This window comes from Oryx dammah, unplaced genomic scaffold, assembly GCF_014754425.2.
Source record: "Oryx dammah isolate SB20612 unplaced genomic scaffold, SCBI_Odam_1.1 HiC_scaffold_17, whole genome shotgun sequence".
NCBI lineage: Eukaryota > Metazoa > Chordata > Mammalia > Artiodactyla > Bovidae > Oryx > Oryx dammah.
The window spans coordinates 45,299,911-45,323,520 of NW_024070201.1; the positions used below are offsets into that span (position 1 = coordinate 45,299,911).

General features: G+C 42.5%; 1 protein-coding gene across 1 annotated transcript; it reads left to right on the plus strand.

Annotated features, from left to right (window-relative positions):
* The first annotated feature begins 2,555 nt into the window (after positions 1–2,555).
* On the plus strand, positions 2,556–4,157 carry MRPL17 (mitochondrial ribosomal protein L17). The gene is made up of 3 exons (XM_040258503.1): positions 2,556–2,878; positions 3,198–3,266; positions 3,596–4,157. The coding sequence occupies exons 1-3, from the start codon at positions 2,705–2,707 to the stop codon at positions 3,869–3,871; spliced, it is 519 nt and encodes a 172-aa protein (XP_040114437.1). The 5' UTR covers positions 2,556–2,704; the 3' UTR covers positions 3,872–4,157.
* Positions 4,158–23,610: the final 19,453 nt, after the last annotated feature.

A 23,610-nucleotide genomic window follows, 5' to 3' on the forward strand; every position in this document is an offset into this window, starting at 1 on the left:
TAAATATGCTTTCTAACAAACATGAGTATGTGTCTAGGGCTTCCATAACAAAATGTCACAAACTGGGCAGAAATTTACTATCTTATAGTTCAGAAGTCCAAAATCAACTTGTCAGCTAGGCCAAGCATTCTCTGAAGAATCTAGAGAAGAATCTGTTCCACATCTGGTGACAGGGACAGAGTAAAGTAGAGAAGTAGGTGATTAAATAGTTAATCCCTCCAAGGGATTGCAAGTAGAAAAATATATGGGAGACCCCTGTAAGATAATGATTACTCAAGAAAGCAGGTTTGCTTAACCACAAAACCAAGCAGGCTTGCTTAGCAACAAAACCATGAACAGAAGCAAGACACATGCCCCAAACAAGAAAACAATGGTAGCATGAGCCTCACATCCTGACCAATGAACTCAGTAAGTTAGGACATGTTCTGTGCACACATAAAAAACAATAATTTGTGAACCTAGCTTGACCACGTAGGGACAAGAAAACTCCCCTGCCCAGCCTGGAGGAGGAACAAATGATGGAAGCATGACCTCTACTCAAGAATGACGAAGAAGTCTTCTCCTCCTCCTCACTTTTTGATTTTAAAACTGTAGCCCAGTAAGTTCTTTGGGTGCAGCAACCTCTTGTCTGCCTGCTTGTAAGTCTCACAAGCATCCTATTCTAATAAATCAGTTCTTATCTATCACTTTGCCTCTCACTGAATTCTTTCTGCACTGAGACATAAAGGACCACAACTCTTCAGAACCTCCCAACAGGACACTTGACAGTTTCAGTTACTCTTAAGTTTCTTATGTTTGCCAGAAATCCTTGTCTTGCATTAGACAACTCTGATCTTTGCCTTCCTGGTGACATGGCATTCTCCTTGTGTGTCTCTGTCTCTTCACAAGTGTTCTTTTTATAAGGACACCACCCCTTTTGGATTAGGCATCCATCCTAGTCCAGCTGCAGTCCATGGGGTCGCAAAGAGTGGGACACAACTGAGCGACTAAACTGAACTGAACTAGTCCAGCATGACCTCATCTTAACCAATTACATCTGCAAGGACTCTATTTTCATAGAAAGTCACATCCTGAGGTACTGGGTGAAGGAGATACAGGAGGTGTGGGAGTGGGGTAGGACTTAGCATATATTTTTTGCGGGGGGACACATCTGAGTACATGCTGCTAAGTCGCTTCAGTCGTGTCCAAGTCTGTGCAACCCCATAGACAGCAGCCCACCAGGCTCTCCCGTCCTTGGGATTCTCCAGGCAAGAATACTGGAGTGGGTTGCCATTTCCTTCTCCAATGCATGAAAGTGAAAATTAAGTTACTCAGTTGTGTCCAACTCCCAGCAATCCCATGGACTGCAGCCCACCAGGCTCCTCTGTCCATGTGAATTTCCAGGCAAGAGTATGGAGTGGGTTGCCACTGCCTTCTCAACAAGGAACAATTTTGACTAAGTCATGGCAAATCAGCTGACACAAAGGCTCAAAACCAGAGACTATAATGTTACTGTTCATTTCTTTAACACATAAATGCATGTTTTCCCTTTTTAAAATAAAAAACAGTGATGTAATTTAAAAATATTAAATCATTACTTTTCCTTTGAGCACAGTAATCTTTCTTGAACTAGGATGGTTCTATGTGCTTTGCAAATTAAAAATGTCGCCTGCCACATCAGTAAACAAACGATGTTGCAGTCATCAGCCACTGCAGGCACCTCCTCTCCACCACAGTAAACCCCAAGGAGACTCAGGACAGAAACATAACCCTCCCCAGTGAATCATCATACACTGCAGCCACTCACTGAATACAGCAACCTGAGGAGACAGGATGAGAAAACAGGATACTAGCCTCCAATAGCTGGGGTGCATATCAAAACAATGATCTCAGTGAGCCTAGACTCTTGCATCTTCTCATACATAGAAAAGCACTAAATCCCTTGAGATATCTGACTTTAAGAGTAATCTTTTGATGCTCCAACTACCCTGTCTTCCCTGCAAAATCTTTTATATTTTCTGCCCTCCACTCACTCCAAACCCCTTCTACAACCCCCTCTGCCACCATAGCCTCTTGGAGTTATGTTAGCTACTGTGTCGTGGGATCAAGTCCTCAGTTTTGTCTGCTAGGTAAAACAACTCTCAACTTTCACGTTGTGCTTTTTTTTTACCAGCCAACAACTTAAAGGAAAGAAAATTTTCACCATCTCCGTTTCTTTCCTATTATTGTTATTCATTCATTTCGCCATTACTACTGAAAACAGTTTTCTTTTCAAAATGACACGCTCAGCGTGTCAGACGCCCCGCGCCTCAGAAAGAGCAGGTCCGCCGGCCTGAAGGACTGGAACACCGCCAGGCACTTTCCTCTTCAGGTCCTCACTCTCAGAGCCAGCTCCTGGCTGAGCTTCCCAGTGCGGGGTCACATGACGACTGTCGCAGCACCAGAGAAACCGTCGGCCTCCTCACTCCACACTAGGGGGCGCCTGGTTCCCGGGCAAACCAGCCGCGCCCGCTAGACCAAACTCTGCCGGTCTCTCCTCCTCCGGACCAGGTCAACGCCCCGTCTCCGCCCTCCCCAAGGCTGCCAACGAGGCAGGCCCTGATACACATGCGCAAACACGTCCACCACGCAGCTACGTAAGGCGCGTGGGTCCTCTAAGCTCCGCCTCTCGGCCGCGTCTCTGTTTCCAGTTCCGGCCTCACAGGGGCGGGGAGCAGCCGGGAACATGCGGCTGTCTTTCGCCGCCGCGATCTCCCACGGCCGCGTATACCGCCGCCTAGGCCTTGGTCCCGAGTCCCGCATTCACCTGTTGCAGAACTTGCTTACGGGACTGGTGCGACACGAACGCATCGAGGCGTCATGGTCACGCGTGGACGAGCTGAGGGGCTACGCCGAGAAGGTAAGGGGCGTGACCCTCTTGTTCTCGCCTAGGTCTGGCCTGAGGGGGCGGGATCCGGCTGGAGTTGGGGAAGAATTGGGACCGCTCTGGTAAAGAGTGCCGGAAGTCTCTTTCCTTATTATCGTGAGCTGAACCTACTCCTGGTGCCCCTCAAATGGAGACCTGATTAGGACTGCGTGGTTAGCCTGCGAGGTAGCCTGAATTAGCGACATGCTTTGCTAGCGTATGGAATGAATAGGTTGCAGTTTGGCATTAGAGGATTAAGATTGACGCCTCCTTTCTTGCTCGGATTTTGGTCAGTGATGTTGTGTCCTCACAGCTCATTGACTACGGGAAGCTGGGAGACACCAACGAACGAGCCATGCGCATGGCGGACTTCTGGCTCACGGTGAGTGCATCCTGTCCACTTCCCAGATCTTATCCTTTGGTCCTTAAGTGGAAGGGAGTTGTTAGAGGAAAGGGAACTGTGCGAAAGTAAGGCACGCACTTACGGACAAATGTGAACTAAGTTAGAGATATATGTCCTACGTTGAGTTCAACGTGAATCTCAGTCTACACAACTGTCTGTCATTGATCACTTTATAATACCACGTCAGAGGGTGAGGGAAGGGCTGTGGGGGTGTGTGTGTTTGAACCCTACCTTTGGGGATACTGAAAGTTAATGTCTCCGTGATGGTGCCTGACTCTGCTCTCTCCTGGAAAACTCTCCCCCTCTAGGAGAAAGACTTGATCCCAAAGCTGTTTCAAGTACTGGCCCCTCGGTACCAAGGTCAGAATGGGGGCTACACGAGAATGCTGCAGATCCCAAATCGGAATCAGCAGGATCGGGCCAAAATGGCAGTGATTGAGTACAAAGGGAACTGTCTCCCACCCCTGCCCCTGCCACGCAGAGACAGCAACCTCACACTCCTAAACCAGCTGCTTCAGGGGCTGCGGCAGGACCAGGAAGCAAGCACCCGCAGCTCCCACCCAGCTCAAACACCAGAGGTTTAACTGAAGCCAAAGGGCATGTGGCCCTCATCAGTGCCCGTGATCACAGGCCTTGGGAGCTCTATTAAGCTCTAAGAACTGGAGCTTGAGTTGTAAAATGGACGTTTGATTGGAGTCTGAAGCCCAGAACTTTCTGAGAGCCAGATACCCTTTTCTTTGCACAATAGGTAAAAATTCATTGTATGTATATAAACTGATTGTTTTCCCCCCTTCGGATTTCTGGAGAATAAGAACTCTCCACATCGGTCTGTATGAGGTAGTAAATTCATGGCATGTTTCTGGCTCTTAATCTGGGTTGTGTTGAATTAACACAGCTTTGTTTTTCTTCATGCCTGATTATATGGGGCATGTATTCTGTAATTCCAAACTGGCCCCCATAGGTGATTGAGTTTTGTTATCTAGCACAGAGACTGAGCCCCTGGGATTTCTTAAAGATTACTTCCTGACAAGAGTAGGAGGATTAACATCTAGAAGTGAACTTTCTGCAATAATCTGGTACCCTAGGAACCTGCAAGTTTCCATTCCTCTATTTCTGGACAGGATCACATGTTACCCTCAAGTGCTACCTTCAAACCCTGAATAGACTTCAGAGGAGAGGACCATCAACCTGGCCAGGAGAATGGAACCTTTTAGCAGAGGATGTTGACTGCAGAATAAGCTCCTTCCTTTGAGGGTGGGAATGGAGGGGTGAAGGAGAGGGAGGGTAGAAGTGGAAGAAAGATGAGGAAGTCAAGTACGTGGGAATTTCCTGGAAGTTTTCATTGTTGTCAAATCTGGGCCTCTCTGGGAACTCGGAAGAAGGAAATCCGGCTTCAAAATGGTCAGGATGTGAGAAGTAGGAAATTCCTTTATGTGTACTAGGAACTGTGAAGCCAGACTGGGCCCAGCCAGGCTGCCCATCCTCACACTCAGAGGCTTCACTTGGGAGATAGTCATGGGAAGTCTTGGAGCTATCATCCCTGCACGAATACAGGATATCAGGGCCTAGGAGATCCCAGATTTCTAGTACAGTTAAAAAATAGAGATTTTTTATCTTAGGGCAGACCTTCAGAGGGTATTTGGCCCACCAAACCCATACACTGTTTGAGATAATAAGGTTGTGGGTGTAGGGCTCCCCAGTCTAGCAGACAGATACTGGCCTCAATGCCAGCTACTCTGGTCCCATTTCAGGACAGCTGCCTAAGTGAGAAACTTATCTGCCCCCAACAGAGATCTCATCTCTTTTATTCTACTCCAGTTGGTCTTCTGCACTGTTACAAAAAAGCTCTTTCTGACATTATATTTTAAGTGACATATAGTAGACACTTAGAATATTTATTGACTAACGTTTAACTCTGAATGCTCCTCAAAAAAAATTTGCCCCCATTCTGTGTTTTTGGCACTAACTCATTCCCCTCAACCAGATATCTTAGAGTCAGCCTTGACTCCTAGAAAAAGCACTTTCCTTAAAATTAAAACCACATCTCTAAGTGTTGCTAACAGGTGGATTATGACTGGACTCTTTTCCTTTTAAGCCCCAGAAGTACTCCTTCCTTTGGGGCTTCTAGTAGTTCCCCAAGTGTTTTATTCAGCATCTGCTAGTACCCAGCATCATTTTAGGCACTAGGGATATACTAGTTAACAAGTGTCGGCCATATGTCGGGCCCTGGGCTACATATTAGGATGTAGAATTGAGAAGAAACAACCTTTGCCATCAAGGAGCTCACAGCCTGATGGGCCATGTCCAGTGCCACAGTGGTCTCAAGAGACACTGCATCCCTTTTAATGTTTTAGCCTATATAGTAGATAGGGTATGTGAACCCTAAAGCATTTACTAAAGACTCAGGGATTGGTGCAGTGGTAAAGAACTCCCCTGCCAATGCAAGAGACAAGTTCAATCCCTGGGTTGGGAAAATCCTCTGGAGTAGGAAATGGCAACCCACTCCAGTATTCTTGCTTGGAAAATTCCATGGACAGAGAGTCTCATGGGCTGCAGTCCATGGGGTCACAGAGTTGGACTGGACTGAACATAAACACTGGGATAACACCAGGGAAATAACAGTATAGCAGTTTCACTAATCAGGCCTATAAATGGCAAGTCCCCAGCTAAATAGGTGGAATATGCCCCCAAATCCATGCTGGCACCTATTTAATAAATTCCAAACTCCCAAGAGAGGCCCGTATATACTAAAAATTCCCTCCTACTTACAAAGTTTCTCTGTTCAAGCTCCAGCTTCACAGGTTATGCCCATTCTCAAAATGTAACAAATTTAGTCTCAATAGAGCAATGGCAGTGTAAGCCCAGAATCCAAAGGAAACTACTACAAAAGTCAGGCTATTATATTACACTCATTTTCTAGAGTCAAATTAGCACGTCATGGGAAATTTATTTCCATAGTGTTTCTCAAATCTGTACACACGCCTCCCTAGTCTGAAATCCAAGACCCCCCTATCCTGCATTACTCCAGTAGTCCCCTAATGGACTTCCCTGCACGCTGCAGCCATAGTGATAGAGATCTGCTGTCTTAATTCTCTGCTCTACTTTTCCAATAGGGAAGGAGTCCAGCTTCCTTACTGTGACTCTCCTCAGTGAGAAGGCATCTGCTCATTGCTCCAACTTCTTCTCTAGTCTCTAATTTTATGTTCCAGAGTCGTGGAAGGCCTTATTTTGACCGTTTCCCTATACATGGGCTTCCCAGGTGGCGCTAGTGGTAAATAAAGAAACTGCCTGCCAATGAGACAGAAGAGACAGTGGGTGGGGAAGATTCCCTGGAGGAGGGCATGGCAACCCACTCCAGTATTCTTGCCTGGAGAATCTCTATGGACAGAGGAGCCTGGCAGGCTTCTGTCCATAGGACCACAAAGAGTCAGACACACTTAGCACTTCCTCTGTGCATGGCTTTCCTTAATACATTTTGTTCATCTGCCACCCGGAGAACTCTCTGCCTTTTACCTACCTGACTTGTACACACACTTTTGGCATCTCTTGGGTGACTGCTCTGACCATCTCCAAACTTAAGTTTATTACTTAGTGACCCTAGGTGCCACTACAGTATTTCCGTAATGCACTGAATTTACCACATTGCGTTAACAGTTCTTGCAGTGGGTTGATTCCAAAACAAACGCCCCAGATTAGTCTAAAGGTAGTCATGGTACTTCCACCCCCTGGCTATTGATGGGTTCAGAGATAGACAGGTCTTAAATAATTTGAGGCAATGAGAATCCAGGCTCTGTAACAGTAAGAATACATATTATTCTGATAAACAGGGAACTGGCTCAAGGCTGAAGATGATACTGAGAATGGTAGGTCAGAAGAACTAAAAGATACTATATAATAAGAATCTTTAGTGATTACTCCCATTTGTGCCTGAGTTTTCTCTATGAATTGCTACCAAAAGTAATCTGATAACATTGTTTTGTAGTGTTGAATTTTTAGTGTTTCTCCAAATTTTTTTTTACCACAGATCAAAATACATGTACATTAAACACAATATTGATGTGTATATTTATATTGTTGAAACAAAAGCATCACAAAATATTATTTATAAATGTCATGTGCACTGATACTGTCTACTCTCTTCTAGTTTACTTTTTTAAAAGGAGGGTCCCAACTCACCAAGTTGATTTTACAACTCGGTAATGTTTTACAACCTAGCTCTGAAAAACCTGGTTTAAGCCAGCATTACAGTGATTCAGCATTAGCTGTGCTGGTTAAAATCCAAGCTTGTATCCTGGCACAAAGGCCTTCTATGACCTGGCCTGTCACCTCTCAGGCTTGTCTCCTACCTTAATCCTAGAGTTAACTTGTTAGTCTCCAAATGTATCATGCCTTTCTGCATGGTGGTGCCTCTAGCGTAGTGCTTGCCCTCTTTCAGGCTACCTCCTACATGTGATTCAAATCGCTACTCAAAGTCAGTTTTTTGAGGCCAACTTCACATCACCTTCCATATGGGAATAGGTCCATTCTTGGGTGCAGTAAGAGTCCTGAGGTATGGCTGTCAAAGCATTCTCACGCTGTCCTATAGTTGCCTGCTTGGCTGACTCCTTCACTCAGCTGAGCACCCAAAGCCAGGAGCTAGGATTCACCCTTCTGGATAACTCTGTTCCTACAATTGAACCTGAATTCAATATATGTTTTTTACATGAGGTGGCGTCAGCTACATGTTGTCTTTGTCATAATCAGCTCTCTGGCTCAGCTTTACAAAACCATAAATGTACTGTATGCAGGGACAGTGCTGAGCTACACTGCTGAAGATACCAAAGCTGAAGAAACGGGCTCCTTCCTCTCCAGGGACTTAGGTGTTCATAATGACAATCAAGAATGTAAACTTGTGTCTAACTGATTTCCCACACATTTCATATTTCAATTTCCTGAAATATTTCTAACCTACCTACAGACAGAAAATGCCTATACATTTTCCTAGATGTAGCCAGAAGCTGATCTGTTGCCTCCTCTAAGAAGTATTCACTGAATTCTGCAAGCTAAGTTAGGGGCTTTTCCAGTGGTCCAGTTTCTCATGGTACACCCTTCATTGTAGCAATGGCACAGTTACATTGTTCAACACCCATCACTAGCTGATGAATTCCTAGAGGGTAGGGGAGATACCTAATCAACTCGGGCCACCCAGTAGAGAACCTGGGAAAAATAGGCATCTATAAATGTCTCAACTGAGTCAACATATTGTACTAAGTTCTTTAGCCAAGTTCTGCATTTTAAGTTTCCTAACTCCTCCCTTCCCCAGTTTCCTCTTACTTCATCTGAAAATGAACTTCCTGCGATGCTGATTCCCCATTGTTCACTACTGGATAATGTCCGTACCCATGAAGTTTTCCTCTGTGCCCTTAAATGTGTGGGCATATTGTAGCTCTGACTCAGGAACATGAATTCAGTAGTTAAATTTGAGCTGTCATAATAAAAAGGGTTTCCCTGGTGGCTCAAATGGTAAAGAATCTGCCTGCAATGTGGGAGATCTAGGTTTGATTCCTAAGTGGTCTGTGTTTTTATTTTGAGGCAAGGAGTTTCAACTTTTGCGACATTTTGCATTCTGTTCCACAATATATATGTTTAACATAAAAATAATGGTTTTAGTTCTTACAAGTTAAATATTGTACATTGCACACACACATACTAATTCTATCAAAATTGATGCTATAGGAAGATGAACTTTGTTTACACTGTGGCTTCACGTATACTTTGGCACACCACTGTGTGGCCCAGCATGAAAAGCCAAAGCATTAAAGTTTTACTGCCCTTCACTTCAAGAAGATGAAAATACGAAAGCTGTACCTAGAGATGTAACTGAAAACTCAATCCCATTGCCCTGACTTAACTTCTAACTGCTCTTTCTTAAACTGGTCTCAGATTTCCTACAATTAACCTTTCCCTTTATCTCACATGGAACAAAGGAAAAGAAAAATAGTTCAGTTTTGTATGTGCTGAGTTTGAGATGCCTGGGAGCGTGTGGAGTTTAGGAAAGAGTTCTTCCCTGGGAAAGAAGATTTGTGAGTTCTTGGCAGTTAAAGCTAAGGAAATGGATGGGATGACTCAGGGTATATATGTAGAGGGAAAGGAGACGGAGGTCAGACATTAGGGGACAGACAGGATACAGAATATGAAGGAGACTGAGAAATTGCCTTTCAGAGAGGAAAGAGAACCTGCAAAATTCATCACAGTACCCAGTACACTGTCTTCCTTGTGCATAGGAGAGACTCAAAAATTAATTACCAAATGAATTTAGCAAACAGTCCTCCTTCATTCAAAGCACGATGCTAGTATAGAGAATACAGGGATGACTCCTCCAGGGCCCAAAAGGCCATTTGGAGGGACAAATCATGAATAAGCACAAGATAGTAAGATGGATAGCTAATAACGTGGTGTGCACGAGGCATACTGGAGTACTGAGAAAGATCAGTAAGGAACTTTTCAGAGGAAACAATGCTAGGGCTGAATGTTGAAGAACGAGTAGGCATTCATCAAGTATTGGGTAGCAAAGTCCCCTGGGAGGGCACTCCAGGCAGCAAGATCTGCAGGTAGAAGTGTGTTGAATTATGAAACAGAATGGAGTGGTTGAGAAATTCCAAGTAAGTAATTTGGTACATCTGGGATTTAGTTTTGAGGATGAAGTGGAGGAAATGAAGCGAGAAAGCCAGGCAAGATCAGGTTACAAAGGGCCCTGTAAAACATGATAAAGTGCTTGGATTTTATCCTGAAGATGAGGGGAAGCCACTGAAGGATTTTTAAGAGAAAAGGGATCAGATTTACAATTCAGAACGATCATTCTTGCATCAGACCAGAAGATGGGTTAAGGGACAAGACTTGAAGCAAGGAAATCAAATTCCTAGTTAAGGAATCCAAGGGGAGTTGAGGGAAGATTAGACTAGGACAGAAGCAGAGGGAATGGAGAGAAGCCCACAGATCAAACAGGTATAGAGGAGATAGAATAGACTAGATATCACATGTGTTTCATGAGGTAGAGGAAGAAGTTAAGAGTCAAGCATAATACCACATTACTGCTTGGACAGTTGGGTGAAATAATTCCATTCACAGAGAATGAAGACGGCAGAGGAGAAGCAGATCTGAGATGAGCTTTGTTGTAAACATATTCATGTTAAGAGCTATCTCATGAAGAGTTGTTCTGGAGTTCAGAGAATATATAAGATAGTAATACACATGTGAGACTCACACACATATGTGGAAAATGAAGCAACTGGACTGGATGAGATTTCCCACAAAAAATATAGAGTATAAGGAAAAGGACAGAGTCAACATTCAAAGGCCACACAGAAACAGAAGCCCTCTGAGGAGGGTGAAAAGAACTGCAGCTAGAACACTGGTGTCTCAAAATCCAGGGGATGTGGGGTCAGAAATATCTTCAGATTCTGAGCTTCTGGGGACAGACACTAGATAATTTTTGTATTCTCGGAACCTGATGTTGGCCAGGCTCCAAATAGTAGTTATTATAATGAGTATCTTTGGCCATCCGGCTTGAAAATTAGGATATTCGCTGTTGACCGCTAATGGACCAGTTTCTTGAGAGGGGCAAAAGCAGAAACCATAAAAACAGCTAGAAAAGTGTAGTGACAGTGAAAAGGGAGAACAGGGACTTCCCTGGCAGTCCCATGGTTAAGACTTTGCCTTTCAATGCTGAGGGCAGGTGGGAGGGGAGTGCAGGTTCAATCCCTGGTCCTAGAGCTAAGATCCCACATGCCTTACAGTCAAAAACCAAAACATAAAACAAGCAGTATTGTAACAAATTCAGTAAAGATTTAAGAAAAGGAGTTGGGGAAGATAGAAGAGATACAGCAGCAACTTGAGAGGAAAGGAGATTTAAAAAGTAAAATTTGAAGATCAGTGAATTGATCTTTTGCTATGGTCTGAATGTTTGTGTCTGCGCCCACCCCCACAAATTCCTATGTTGAAATCCTAATGCCCAGGGACTTCCCTGATGGTCCAGGGACTAAGATTCCACACTCCCAGTGTAGGGGGCTCGGGTTTGATCAGGGAACTAGATCTCATATGCTGCAACTAAAAGTTCTCATGGCACAACTAAAAAAGATGTCCGAGCTAAAGATCCTGCATGACACAATGAAGATCGAAGACCCTGAATGTTGCAAAGACCAGTGCAAATAAATAAGTAAAACAAGTTTCAGAAAGAACTCCTAAGCCCAATTGGATGATATTGGGAGGTGGGGCCTTTGGAAGGTGCTTAGGTTTTGAGGGTGGAAGCCTCACAAATGGGAATATTGTTCTTATAAAGAGGACACAGTGAGAAGATGTCAGCTATGAAACTGGCTGAGGGTCCTTACTAGAATTCAGCCATGCCAGTACCTCGATCTTGGATTTACCATCCTTCAGAACAATGAGAAATAAATTTCTATTATTTATAAATAACCCAGTTTGTGGTATTTTTGTAATAATAGCCCAAATAGAGTAAGACAATTTTATAATGAGTACTTTTGCCAGGCCTTAGTTATGGAGATAGATAGACACTTAAGGATTTAGACAAATTTAAGGGAAAAGTGCAAAATCTTGTGTTGAGGGCAAAGGGGCTGGAGATCTTTCTCATTCCCTACTGCAGCTTCCACCACCTTTATGTAAAGCCTCTTTTCTTGAGAACTCAAGACACTGGTTGTACCACCTCCTCCTGATGTTCTTGGCTTTAACTGCTAGTGGATGCCTAAAGCACCTGCTGGCCCACTGTGCACAGGAAGTCAGTTGGCAAGCCTGCATGTTGAACATGTCTGCCTTTGAGGAGAAAACATGCAGTGTGTAGCCCAGAGCTAGTCACAAAATGAATCAGACTTAGCAGGATGGGCTAGAGCTGATAGACAGAATATCAGGAATTCCAAACATGACTGAGAAATCAACATGGAACTAGTAGAGACAGGAGCAAGTACAGGACAGTCCAAACTCTGAAAGGGTTTTATAATACTAAGAAACACTTGCCCACATCCATCTTTTTTTATAACTGACTGGGCCATTCATTGCACAAGCCGACTGGGGGTAAAGGTGGGAGAAGACAGCTTCTGATCATTCACACATTCATTCAAGTCTTAGGCACAGAGTCTTACCATCCCAACCTGGGATGCTCCGTTAGAGGTGCTGGCCCCATAGTTCTTTATTGTTCTCTCCTCCTGAAGCCCATCTCTCCAGCCCATTCTGTTTACCAGGCCTTTGACCCTTTCGTGACCAGATCTACTTTACCCTAAAGCTTTACACTCCAGAATCTCATTCTCTAAACCCAGCTTCTGGCCTCTGGGTCTCTCATTCCCTTTGCACATATATCAAATTTTCAAACTCTAGAAACTCTCCAGTCTCCTGAACACTTTTCTGCCTGTGTGTACCAGGCCTTTCTTTCTTTAGTCTGGATATCATGATCCAACATTTCATCTGTTCTCATGGTAGCTCCTACTCAACCCCATGTCTTTCTCTCCCACCCACTTATGAATTACCAGGCTACTCCTGTGCAGTCATCACTAAGCTTCTAGGAACAAAAATGTATTACACAACCACTGGCAATGGGATCAACAAAATTCGGTCCTGAACACAACTATGCAGTCGTAAATTGCTCAATCCTACCATCTCTTGACCCCTCCAAATGTTCTACACTTCTCTTAAACTGTTTTGTATCATCTTCATCTCTTGTTATAAGCACTTAACCTCACCTCCTACTTCTAAAAAAAAAAAAAAAAAGAGGCTATAAGCATGGTCTTCTCAATTCTCTACCCTCCTGATCTTTATCTACATCCAGGAATTAGGCAATTAGCTGAAAATCTGTTTACTGAAGACAGGTCACCCATTGACCAAGCTCCCAAAGGCTCAATTCATCAAGTTTTCCAAAGTTATCAAGTTTAAAAACTGATGGTTTTGAGCACCAAAATCTAATCTGGTAAAGTTATCAATTCACCAAAAATTTGTTCCTATCAGTAGTTTATAAAATTTATGGAAATTGTGTTGCATGGAAAGGTTTAATAACTTTGTAGTTTCACTTTTTTTAATTTTAGTTTTCAATTAATTTCAGGTTGACTTAGTTGAGTTTTACCAAAGTCTTCTCTTTAGGTCTATTGTGTACCACATTTCAATCAAATTGTATTGAATGTCACTATTGTTAGTAATCCTAACATCAGAAACTTAGGATTCAGATGCCCAAAACAAATAGATAATACTCATTTGATCAAGCTGATTTAAAAAAACATAGGAATTTTTAAAAAGTTAAAAACGGCACTTTCTAACTCATTCTGTGAAGCCGTTATTACCATGAACTAAATCCAGAAAAAGAAAATATCACAAGAAATATCACATCACAAGAAAATATCAATACCCCTTATAAACATAGACGCAAACTTTTCAACAGAATACTAGCAAACTGTATCCAACAGCATAAGGAAAGAATTATAAACCAGAACCAAGTCAGTTTTACCCTAGAAATACAAGGTCAGTTACCATTCTGAAATCAATCAGTAAATAAAAACCAATTTTATTTCTACACACTGCTGCTGCTGCTGCTAAGTCGCTTCAGTCATGTCGGAGTCTGTGCGACCCCATAGATGGCAGCCCACCAGGCTCCCCCATCCCTGGGATTCTCTAGGCAAGAACACTGTAGTGGGTTGCCATTTCCTTCTCCAGTGCATGAAAGTGAAAAGTGAAAGTGAAGTCACTCAGTCGTGTCCGACTCTTAGCGACCCCATGGACTGCAGCCCACCAGGCTCCTCTGTGAATGGGATTTTCCAGGCAAGAGTACTGGAGTGGGGTGCCATTGCCTTCTCTGACACACTAGCAAGGAGCAATCCAAAACATAAATTTCATTTACAATAGTATAAAAAAGAATAAAATGCTTAGGGATAAATTTAACAAAAGAACAAGTTTACACACTATAAACTACGAAAGATTATTGAGATAAAATGTAAAACGCCTAAATAATGTAAAGATAACACATGTTCATGGATGCAAAGACTTAATATTGTTAAGATACAAATACTCCCCAAATTGATTTAGAGATTCAACACCATCCCTATGAAAGTTATGCTGCCTTTTTTATTTGCAGAAATACTAAAATTCATATGGAAATTCAAGGGAGTCAGAATAGCCACACAAAATATTCTTGAAAAAGAACAAAAATGGGAGGACTCATACTTCCTCATTTTAAAACTTATACAAAGTAAGCAAGACTATATGGTACTGGCATAAGGATAGACATGTAGATGAGAACAGAATTGAGAGGTCAGAAATAAACCCTCACATTTATAGTCAATTTTTTCCTAACAAGGATGACAAAAAAATCAAAAACAAGTTTTTTCAACAAATAATGATAGGACTAGGTATCTACATGTAAAATAGTTGCTGCTACCTCACCCACATACAAAAATTAATTCAAATGGACCGTAGACCTAAATGTAAAAGCTAAAATCATAAAGCTTTTTTAAAATAATAAATCTTGACCTTGGATTAGGTGATGATGTCTTAGATAGGATGCCAAAAACACAAGCAACAAAAGGAAAATAAGAGGGAGAGGGGGCAACAGAGGGGTGGGGAACAAAAGGGTTATATAATGTGATTATATGAAATCATGTGTGAGACTGAAAACTGTAAAGCACTACAGAATTTAAAGACTCACTCAATTAAAGGTTTGTAAAAAGGAAAGTTAGATAATTATTTAAGGAACAGAATATCCAAGAACTGTGGACGGTGGAAGACAAGAACTCTGGGACAGTAACAATATATGTAATGGGAATACGGAGGGGGAAAAAGAGAAACAAGAAATATTTGAAGTAATAATCATTGAGAATTCTCTAAAATTAATGGAGGATGCCAAACCACATATCCAGAAAGTTCAGAAGACATCAAAATGGACACTGAAAAAAAAAAAAAAAAAATGGACACTGAAAAAATCTACACCTAGGTGTACAAGACTGCAGAATATTTAAACTACAGAATATTCCAACCACAGGAAATCAAAGACAGAAAAAAATCCTGAAAGAAATCAGAGAAGAAAATATACAATGGCCAATAAGCATATAAAAAGAGGCTGAACATCATTAGTCATTCACTTCAGTTCAGTCACTCAGTGGTGTCCAACTCTTTGTGACCCCATGGACTGCAGCACACCAGGCTTCCCTGACACATCACCAACTCCTGGAGCTTACTCAAACTAATGTCCATTGAGTCAGTGATGACATCCAACCATCTCATCCTTTGTCGTCCCCTCCTCCTCCTGCTTCAATCTTTCCCAGCATCGGGGTCTTTTCAAATAAGTTAGCTCTTTGCATCAGGTGGCCAAAGTATTGGAGTTTCAGCTTTAGCATCAGTCCTTACAATGAGTATTCAGGATTAATTTCCTTCAGGATTAACTGGTTTGATCTCCTTGCAGTCCAAGGGACTCTCAAGAGTCTTCTCCAACACCACATTCAAAAGCATCAATTCTTTGGTGCTCAGCTTTCTTTATAGTCCAACTCTCATATCCATACATGACTACTGGAAAAACCATAGCCTTGACTAGACAGACCTTTGTTGGCAAAGTAATGTCTCTGCTCTTTAATATGCTGTCTAGGTTGATCTACTACTCTGTCCAGCCCCGTTCTACTCCATCCATCCCACCCTCTCCAGCTAAGAAAGCATTCCAGCCCTTTCTAAGCCTTTTCCCTCCTGGATAATCCCAGAGGATGGATACCTAGGATGGAGCCAGAACAGCCATAGAGGTAACATCAGGATCACCCCGTGTGTCATCCCTGCACTCGGGCCCCATCCCAGGGGCCTCTGCTCCCTAGTGAGAGGAAGTGCTGGCATCTAGTCGAGGTCACGTGAGGAATCTCACCCAAGGTGTCTGAAGACACTTGTGGCCCAGAAACGCTGCTCTGGCTTGCCGGTCAGCAGGGCTTCCCTGAACCCATGTGGGCAGCAAGGGAACCCCTTCTTCTCTGGCAGGGGAGGCAGACCGGTGGGAGATTTGGGACATCCGGACAGCATGGTGCAGGGTCCCCTGCTCCTGTCCTACCCCCAGCATCTTGGCCAGACGAAGTGTGTTGGCAAGGATGCAGATATATTGGAACCAACAAACATTCCTGGAATAAAGGTAAAATGGTAAAGTTGCTATAGAAAAACTTGGCCCATTTCCTCAAATATTTCCTTAAAATGGTAAACATAGTTTACAATATGCAGTTAACTATATATCATACCAGCAATTCCACTCCTAGGTATATACCCAAGGGAACTAAAAGGGTGTGTCTGCACAAAAATTTGTATGCAGATGTTCACAACAGCATTACTCGTAACAGCCAAAAAGGACAAAAAATCCAAATGTCCATCAGCTAATGAATGAATAATCAGAATGTGATATATTCATACTGCTGCTGCTGCTAGGTCACTTCAGTCGTGTCCGACTCTGTGTGACCCCATAGACGGCAGCCCACCAGGCTCCCCCATCCCTGGGATTCTCCAGGCAAGAACACTGGAATGGGTTGCCATTTCCTTCTCCAATGCATGAAAGTAAAAAGTGAAAGGGAAGTCGCTCAGTCGTGTCTGACTCTTCGCGACCCCATGGACCGCAGCCTACCAGGCTCCTCTGTGAATGGTCCAGGCAAGAGTACTGGAGTGGGGTGCCATCGCATAGGATGGAATATTATTCTGCCATAAAAGGGAATGAAATACTGACGCATGCTACAACACATATGAAAAAAATAAGCTAAGTGAAAGAAGCCAGACACAAAAGGCTACTTACTATATGTTTCCATTTAAATGAAATATCCAAAACAAGCAAATCTCCAGCAACAGAAAGTAATTATTTATTGCCAGGGGTTGAAGGGAGAAGGAAATAGGGAGTAATTGCTAGTGGATATAGGATTTCTTTTGGAACAAAGGAAACATTCTGGAATTTGATTGTGGTTGATGGATACACAACTCTGAATATACTAAAAGTGACTGTGAACTGTACACTTGAAAAGGATGAACTTTATGAAATTGTATCCCAATGAAACTGTTACTTTAAATTAAAAAATCAGAGTAAAAACTTTGTTTAGAAGTAGTAACTACACAATCAAGGATAGGGATAAGCAGAGATATTCCTAAAGTACAGTCTTCCTATAGTGACATGAATGGGACCAGCAGAAATTCTACAAATGTTTCTTCAGTGTCACTATGGCAGGAGGCCCATTTATTCATGGTCATCATGAGATCCTAGAATAATTATCTTGAACTAATAAATTTATATAATTAATTTTATCACTTACTGTAGTAACTATTAATACCATTTACCAATAAGTAAGGAAATATTAAATGGCCGTATTTCAGCCCATATCTATATACCTATTAAAATTATAAATATACAGAAAAGTATTTAAAAAAACAAATTATTAGTTTGAAAATGTTGAAAGACAGAAACCCCCCAAGATTGTTTATATTTGACATTTGAGTCATTTTAAAATAGTTACAGAACAAAATACACAAGAAATTCTCACTCTCAAAAGTGGTAGATTCAAAGTAAGTAAAAATTTAGACTACACTGAACTTTGGCCAGGCCAGCCCTGGCAAAAATGACTTCAGGAAAACAGCTGCAAATGAAACTAAAACTGAGCTAAACTACACTTCAAATTACACTTTGTAATCTTCAAAACTAGTTAAAATCCATACAGCCATGCAAATGGTTGTAAACTTTACACATAATTAAACAAAATTTTGGTAAATTGGCAAAATTGGTGAATTTCAGCAAATTGATTGCTCTGTGAACTGAAATTTAGAGAACTGGCTCTCCTCACTTCCTATCCCAGAGGACAGGAGTCCTTCCTCTTCTCCACATTTAATCCCTCCACCTGTGTTCTAGATTCCATCTGGTTCTGCCTTCTCTGGCTCCTGCTCTGTGGGAGAGAATCAAGAGTCTCCTAAAAAGAGACTTCCCTAGAGTCTCTACAGGGAATTGAAATCCTTCAGAGCCTGAAAAACATACTCTTGGAAGAGCCCAACTCAAGCAGTGCTGGACTCTGGCCATTTTTTAATACTCTTGCTCACTTTCTCCAGGGCTGGGCTCTACTGAAGAGTGCTATTAACTGTGGCTTTCTCATGAGCATTTGAGCAGGGGCTTAGTCTCAGAGCAGTCTACAGCTAAGCACTGATGCTACCCGGTGCCTCCCCCCTCACTAAGAAGGAACAAATGATTATAGAGCCAGCAAGAATTGATAGCCTCCCATCCTGTCTTTCAGGATCATCGTTTACAAGGCAGGCCTTTGGGGTCATCTTTCCTTTCCCATGTGGTCTTCCACACACTCATCTGTTCTTCCATGCCCCTCGTTAATTTACCCTTTCACTGCTTCCCAGAGTTAGCCCTTTCTGTCTTGGACTCTTCTCCCAATCTTTTCTGTTCTGAAATCCCAAAATTCTCAGCCCCATTATATACCTCTGAGCATCCACTTCCTCTAAGAGAGAGCTGGCTTTTTTTAAGTACATCATTTCTTCACATTCTTCCACATGTCTATGGAGAGGGAAGTTGTCTCCATTCTCCGGGCTTTCAAAGGCCCAAACACACACAAGCACTTCTCCATACCTCCTCCCAGTCTTTGAGAATCATATCATCTGGTTATTCAAACCTCTACCCTACTCAGTGTTGTCATGAAATGACCTCTGTTCTTCATCAGAGGCTTAAGTGTAGCTGTGCTTGTATCTTTTGTTCTCTTGCTAGCATCCTCAACTCCATGGTCCTTTGAGCCTATAAGGCCAACAGCCATCATTCCTCTTAACAGTGTCTCCCCTCCTTTAACACTTTCCTCAAAATCCCTAACATTCTGCCTCCCTCGTGTTCCATTTTTCACAAACACCAACTCCTCTCCAGAGAGAATGGGATCACCAGGTACAATGGCCTGAAATTCCCATGTCAACCCTCCATCCCTACTGCCATCATAACCTTATACATGCACTTATCTGGATCCTCACCCATCTTCCCTTTTAGTCTTGAAGGAAGAAGTACCTCTCAAGGTTAAAAACCAGTTCCTTCCAGTAACCATGGTTAATTCCTCACACCTGCCTCTCTTCTTTGGGACCTTTCTCCACTAGCCATTGCCCCTCCATTAGTTTCTTACCTGCGGTGTTAAATGTGATCCTGCTGCTTACTTCCCAGCGACTGTTCCTCAGTCCTTCTTTTCCCCATTCCTCATCTCAGCCTCATGTTACTATCCTTTCTCGTTCGTTCTCTGCTGCACTCACTGAGTGGTAGTAGTTCTTCATCCTGCTGTCTCACTAGCATTCCTTCTTTATTCTGGAAGGAATCTTTACATTCTTTCTTATAGTCAGCATATACTGTGCTTAGTTGCTCAGTCCTGTCCGACTCACTGCGACCTCATAGGCTGTTGCACGCCAGGCAACATGGCGATTCTCCATGGGGATTCTCCAGGCAAGAATACTGGATGGGTTCCCATGCCCTCCTCCAGGAGATCTTTCCAACCCAAGGATCAAACCCGGGTCTTCTGCATTACAGTCAGATTCTTTACCATCTGAGCCACCAGGGAAACCCAAGAATACTGGAGTGGGTAGCCTATCTCTTCTCCGGGGGATCTTTCCTACCCAAGAATTGAACCGGCGTCTCCTACATTGCTGGCAGATTCTTTACCAGCTGAGCTACCAAAGAAGCCCATATTCAGCATGAATGAATATTATTTATTAATTTGCCCATCAATGGAAACTTAGGTTGTTTCCAGATGAAATTAACTAAATGTATGAGTTTACTTCTGGGTTGTCTATTCTGTTCCATTGATCTATATGTCTTCTTTTATGCAGATATACTGTTTTGATTACAGCTTTGTAATACAGTTTGAAATCAGGAGGTGTGGTGCCTCTGGCTTCGTTCTTCCTCTGTCTTTGAATCATTAAGATCATCAGCTACATCTTAATTTCAAAGTTTAACGGAGACCTATGAGACCTCATCTAAGTGTGGTAATTTTTCTCTGATGACAACTCTCATTCTAGAAGCTGTTTCCTTCCTTGGCTTTTATGATAGCACATTGGACACTACTCTCTTGCTCAGTTCTTATCCTGTTGGCCACTTCTTCCCAATCCCCTTCATGGCTCTTCTTTTGTTATCCACCCTAATGCTGCCCAGGCACTCTTTTCACTATATATTCTCTGCAGGTGACCACATCCATTCTCATGGTTCCACTTAACCACTATATACTGACAGACTGGTGTCTCCAAAATATCTTTCCTCAACTTACCTGAATTCCAAATTTTATACTCAACCACCTCCTACACATCTTCATTGGGATATCTCACATACATATTAAAGTCATCATGTCCAAAACCAAATTCATTATCATATCTCTCTGCTCTCAAACATGCTCATCCTTTTCTTCCCAAACATAGTGAGTAACATCACTAAGGTACAGACCAGGAAGATGTAAGTCATCTTACACTCTTCCTACACCAGCGCTCCTCACTTCTAGTCAGCCATCAAGAATGTAGTCCCTAGGGACTTCACTAGTGGTCAAGTGGCTGAGACTCCGAGCTCCTAATGCAGGGTGCCTGGGTTTGACCTCTAGTCAGAGAACTACATCCCACATGCTGCAACAAAGATCCTGGGTGCCGCAACTAAGACTGGGTGCAGCCAAATAAGTAAATAAATATTTTCTCACAGACTTAGCTAATTTATGGTTGACAGGGGGAAGGAATAGTTAGGGAGTCTGAGATAGTCATGTACACACTACTGTATTTAAAATGAATAACCAACAAGGACCTATTGTACAGCACATGGAACTCTGCTCAATGTTATGTGGCAGTTTGGATGGGAAGAGGGTTTGGGGGAGAATGTATACACGTATATGTATAGCTGAGTCCCTTCATTGCTCACCTGAACTATCACAAAATTGTTAATCGACTATACTGATTTTATATATGTGTATTTTATATATATATATGTATATCTCATATATATGTATATGTATATATTCTACATATGTATATTTTATATATTTATATCTTTATACAAAATAAAAGATTTTAAAAAGTAAAAAGGAATTGTAGTCTCTAAAACTTCTCTCATTTCTCACTCTTCTTTTCTAATCCTACTACTAACTTAGTTTAGATCCTCACTACAAGCCAGGCTTTGCCAACAAAGGTCCATCTAGTCAAGGCTATGGTTTTTCCAGTAGTCATGTATGGATGTGAGAGCTGGACTATAAAGAAAGCTGAGCACCAAAGAATTGATGCTTTTGAAGTGTGGTGTTGGAGAAAACTCTTGAGAGTCCCTTGGACTGCAACGAGACCAAACCAGTCAATCCTAAAGGAAATCAGTCCTGAATATTTATTGGAAGGACTGATGTTGAAGCCGAAACTCCAATACTTTGGCCACCTGATGTGAAGAACTGACTCATTGGAAAAGACCCTGATACTGGGAAAGATTGAAGGTGGGAGGAGAAGGGGATGACAGAGGATGAGATGGTTGGATGGCATCACCGACTCAATGGACATTAGTTTGAGTAGACTCCAGGAGTTGGTGATGGACAGGGAGGCCTGGCGTGCTGCAGTACATGGGGTCGTAAAGAGTCAGACACAGCTGAGTGACTGAACTGAACTGACAAGCCAGGCAATTGAAACTGACTCTTGTCCATTCTCTTTTGATCCTCAGTAGTGCAGCCAAAATGATGCTGATGTCTCATCACCTGATCATTTTTACTTTCCTTATTAAATAAACTTTATAATGGCTCAGAGCCTGTACTATATACATAAAATGTAGTATCCTCCATGATTTGGCTCCATTTACTTTTTTTGTTTTCTCCTTTCGAACTAGCCCATATGCCTTACACTCCAGCCAAGTCAATGTACTCAGGAACCATCAACACTTAACCACCTGTATACCAACCTCCATAGCCAAAGGCCATTTTCGTTCATACCCTTCTGATTTGAACATGGTGCTATTTATTCTTCCTGAAAGTCCTTTCTCCAACTTCTCCCTCTGCTATGCTTCTATTCATCTTTCAAGATCCAGTTCCAGCGTCATCTTTGTGACACTATTTGCTGACATCCCAACCCTGGACTGGATTTAGAATCCCCTCTATGCCCACATTTTCCCCTCTATGTGGAAAATTCTGAAAGAGATGGGAATACCAGACCACCTGACCCATCTGTTGAGAAATCTGTATGCAGGTCAGGAAGCAACAGTTAGAACTGGACATGGAACAACAGACTGGTTCCAAATCAGGAAAGGAGTATGTCAAGGCTGTATATTGTCACCTTGCTTATTTAACTTATATGCAGAGTATATCATGAGAAATGCTGGGCTGGAGGAAGCACAAAGTGGAATCAAGATTGCTGGGAGAAATATCAATAACTTCAGATATGCAGATGACACCACCCTTATGGCAGAAAGTGAAGAAGAACTAAAGAGCCTCTTGATGAAAGTGAAGGAGGAGAGTAAAAATGTTGGCTTAAAGCTCATCATTCAGAAAACTAAGATCATGGCATCTGGTCCCATTACTTCATGGCAAATAGATGGGGAAACAATGGAAACAGTGACAGACTTTATTTTTCTGGGCTCCAAAATGACTGCAGATGGTGACTGCAGCCATGAAATTAAAAGACACTCCTTGGAAGAAAAGTTATGACCAACCTAGATAGCATATTAAAAAGTAGAGACATTACTTTGCCAACAAAGGTCCATCTAGTCAAAGCTATGGTTTTCCCAGTAGTCATGTAGGGATGTGAGAGTTGGACTATAAAGAAAGCTAAGCACCAAAGAATTGATGCTTTTGAACTGTGGTGTTGGACAAAACTCTTGAGAGTCCCTTGGACTGCAAGGAGATCAAACCAGTCCATCCCAAAGGAGATCAGTCCTGAATATTCATCGGAAGGACTGATGCTGAAGCTGAAACTCCAATACTTTGGCCACATGATGCGAAGAGCTGACTCATTTGAAAAGACCCTGATGCTGGGAAAGATTGAAGGTGGGAGGAGAAGGGGATGACAGAGGATAAGATAGTTGGATGGCCTCACCGACTCAATGAACATGAGTTTGAGTAATCTCCGGGAGTTGGTGATGGACAGGGAGGCCTGGCGTGTTGCAGTCATGGGGTCGCAAAGAATTGGACACAACCGAGCGACTGAACTGCACTGAACTATGCCTACAATCCCATGCTTTCCTCTATCATTACACTATACAGTGCCAATGTACAGATCTGTCTTCACAGCTTCTGAATGCTCCTTATCATATCCTAACAATGTATCCTAAGCATGAAGCTGGCACATAGTGGCCATTAATATGTATCTTCAATAAAGAGAGGTAAGAAAATTTAGG